This window comes from Gossypium arboreum, chromosome 5 (genome assembly GCF_025698485.1).
Source record: "Gossypium arboreum isolate Shixiya-1 chromosome 5, ASM2569848v2, whole genome shotgun sequence".
Lineage (NCBI taxonomy): Eukaryota > Viridiplantae > Streptophyta > Magnoliopsida > Malvales > Malvaceae > Gossypium > Gossypium arboreum.
Genome location: NC_069074.1, coordinates 14,854,092 through 14,857,642, shown reverse-complemented (window position 1 = coordinate 14,857,642; position 3,551 = coordinate 14,854,092). Strand labels below are relative to the sequence as shown.

General features: G+C 37.7%; 1 protein-coding gene across 1 annotated transcript; it reads left to right on the top strand.

The window, feature by feature from the left end:
* On the top strand, positions 1–3,064 carry LOC108449914 (protein DETOXIFICATION 40-like). The gene is made up of 7 exons (XM_017747295.2): positions 1–505; positions 612–1,243; positions 1,788–1,844; positions 2,021–2,259; positions 2,344–2,462; positions 2,533–2,619; positions 2,721–3,064. The coding sequence occupies exons 1-7, from the start codon at positions 149–151 to the stop codon at positions 2,784–2,786; spliced, it is 1,557 nt and encodes a 518-aa protein (XP_017602784.1). The 5' UTR covers positions 1–148; the 3' UTR covers positions 2,787–3,064.
* Positions 3,065–3,551: the final 487 nt, after the last annotated feature.

Genomic DNA, 3,551 nt, shown 5'->3' with positions numbered 1-3,551 from the left:
ATACTTCACTTCAATGCAATAAAACACTATAAATATATCAACAAAAATAATCCCTAATTCCTTACAATCTCCTTTAAGGCCGATTAATATTTTCTCTAATTACAATCAACCATAGCCTAGAACTGCTAGGGAAAAAAACACACACACCATGGATTCCCAACAGGAGCTGAATCACCCAATATTGAATAACTCCATGGATGATGATCATCAGCACCTGCTACCCTCGGACGGCTCATCAGGAGCTAGTCATGGCCATGAGGTCGACTCTGGACTCGAGAAAGTTTTGTCGGACACCGAACTGCCTTTCTTCAAGCGTCTCCGATTGGCCACGTTGATTGAAATGAAGCTCCTTTTCCGTCTGGCAGCACCGGCGGTGTTTGTTTATATGATCAACAATGCTATGTCCTTATCCACTCGTGTTTTCTGTGGTCATCTAGGCAATCTTGAGCTTGCCGCTGCCTCTCTTGGCAACAGCGGCATCCAACTCCTTGCTTATGGTCTCATGGTGATAAAATTTAACCTACTTTATTCTTTCTTTTTTTTATTTTTTATTTATTTTTAATATTTGAAACATTTAGCCTCGATCACTTCATGTAACTAACGTTTTGCAGCTAGGGATGGGGAGTGCTGTAGAGACTCTATGCGGGCAAGCTTATGGGGCGCTTAGATACGACATGTTAGGGATTTATCTTCAGAGATCAACCATTGTCCTTACACTAACAGGGATCCCGCTGATGTTGGCCTATATCTTTTCCAAGCCAATCTTGATGTTACTAGGCGAGCCGGCGGAGGTTGCATCAGCGGCTGCTGTTTTTGTCTACGGTTTGATCCCACAAATCTTTGCTTACGCTGCCAACTTCCCCATACAAAAGTTCCTTCAATCTCAAAGCATTGTGATTCCCAGTGCATACATATCAGCTGCGACACTTGTGCTGCACCTCGTGCTAAGTTGGCTCGCAGTTTACAAGATAGGGTTGGGTTTGATAGGTGCATCTCTGGTGCTCAGCTTGTCGTGGTGGATCATAGTGGGGGCCCAAATGGTGTATATCTTGACAAGTGACAAGTGTAGGCTTACATGGTCTGGGCTGAGTTCGCAGGCCTTTTCTGGGCTATGGGATTTCTTGAAGTTATCGGCTGCTTCGGCCGTCATGCTGTGCTTGGAGACTTGGTACTTTCAGATACTGGTCTTGATCGCTGGTTTGCTGGAGAATCCTGAGCTTGCACTCGACTCCCTTTCTATCTGGTAAGATACTTGGCAACTATATTCTTCCATATTATTTGAGTTATCGTCCTATATTTTATAATCCATTATGCAGACATTGAGATTGTGATCTTGGTTAGTTTGTCTTTTAATTCAACTTGTTAATCAAGTTTCTAAATGACAAAGCACTATATGAGGTCATTGCTCTAAAAGCAAAAGGTGAAAAGGGGGAATAGTAAAACCTTATTACATTCTTCCAAAAAATGCATATTATATGAGATTTATGACAAAGTCTGTATATGGGAGTAAACGATGCGCTCCACTTTTTATTGCCAAAGGATATATTTTCAATTGAATTTATAGTTTAATTTGACTATTACCTTCTAACGAATATTTTTGTCGGTCGGATTTATGCTTTATCATTCATAATATATATTATTATTCAATCAAATGATGACTTATTATCCAAAATTTTAAAAGATCAATTCATTTTATTTTATTATTCATTTCTATTAACTGTACCGTCAACGTGAAATATTAACCCTTAAATTTGACCAAGAATTTGATGGTTTTTTCTTGGGTGCAGCATGTCTATATCTGGATTGATGTTCATGATTTCTGTCGGGTTCAATGCAGCTGCAAGGTTCGTCGCTTTTAATTCATTATTATTTTATTTAACAAACAGAAGCACCCAAAATTATATTTCTACAATCCCAAAAAAGTCAATTAAAATTACCGTAAAGACTACTTCCCTTTAATTCCGGTGATCAAAAAATTTAAGCTAAAATCTTGCAAGTGTTTATGTTTCCCTTAGAACAGTGTTAGGGTCAGCAACGAGCTCGGATCGGAACATCCCAAGTCGGCGGCATTCACGGTTGCTGTCGTGACTTTGGTCTCCCTCATAATTGCTGTAGTGGAAGCTGTCATTGTATTAGCTCTGCGAGATGTTATAAGCTATGCATTTACGGAAGGTGAGACGGTGGCAAAAGCAGTCTCGGACCTATGCCCATTCTTGGCTGTCACTCTTATCCTTAATGGGATTCAACCTGTTTTGTCTGGTAAGAAAAATTTTCAGCCACCAGCTGTGTGAGGTTCCCATGTTTGGAAGTGAAACGAAATATATGATGGATGGATGGATGCAGGGGTGGCTGTTGGATGTGGATGGCAAGCATTTGTAGCCTATGTAAACGTGGGATGCTATTACGTTGTTGGGATTCCCTTGGGCTGTGTTCTCGGCTTCAAGAACGACCTAGGTGCAAAGGTAAAGTCTGCCTTGAATTAAGTCATTCGATTCCTTGGGAAATAAACCATGTTTTCCCATCTTTGAACAGGGAATATGGTCCGGGATGATAGGAGGAACAATGATGCAAACCCTCATTTTATTGTGGGTGACATTTACAACAGATTGGAACAAAGAGGTAAGTCCGTCCCGTCGAAACACACTTGGTCGTCTTAATTTGTCTGAAAATCATGTGCTCTGATGTGGTGGGAACTGATGAACGGATTACTGAAATTTCAGGTGGAGATAGCAAGGAGGCGGTTGGACAGATGGGAAGACAAGAAGCAGCCACTTCTTAAGAACTGATTGTTGAAAACAGAATTAAGCTTTTGCCAGCAAATGCAATAAATAAATTGGTTTAGCCACCACCTGTAATACGTCATATCACCAAATTAAAGCTAAAGATGATAAGCAGTAAGCACTGAGAATCCGGATAACCCAATATATGCTGCTATACACCTACCAAGTCATTTTGGTTCTACTACCGTCAAATGTGTTCCCGGTTCTGTTCTTCAAGCTATATGGAATTTTCATGCGAATTGCTTAACAAAACAATCTAAGTAATGAGTAAATTTATGGTGGAATTTATTTTTTATTTTAATTTGATTTGATTTTTTGTATTTTAATTTGATTTTTTTATTATTAATGTTATTCTTTTTGTCTAGTAGAGCTTTTTTAAAGTCAAAACCATGAAATTTTAAAAAAAATTATAATGGGAAACATGGGATTTAAACTTTTAGGGTTTTTTTAAAAAAAAATCTTAGTTGATTTGGGATATTAATGATTTCAACAAAGACATATTATATATAAAAGTAAAATATTTGTAAATACTTCAATTAAATATAATACAAAGATGAAAATTTTGAGTTCAACCTATTAGAAACCACGTCATCAAGCATAGGGATTGAACCAACTTATTCCTTTAACGAAGCTTTCTGTTATTACTTTTGGCCCATAAAACTAGCATAATCTCATGGATCTTGGGTTTATGTTTTCGTATATAAACTATAATTTAAAGTGAAAAGATTTTAGAAATTTTTTGTTCCAAAATATTTTTAAATTATTAGAATT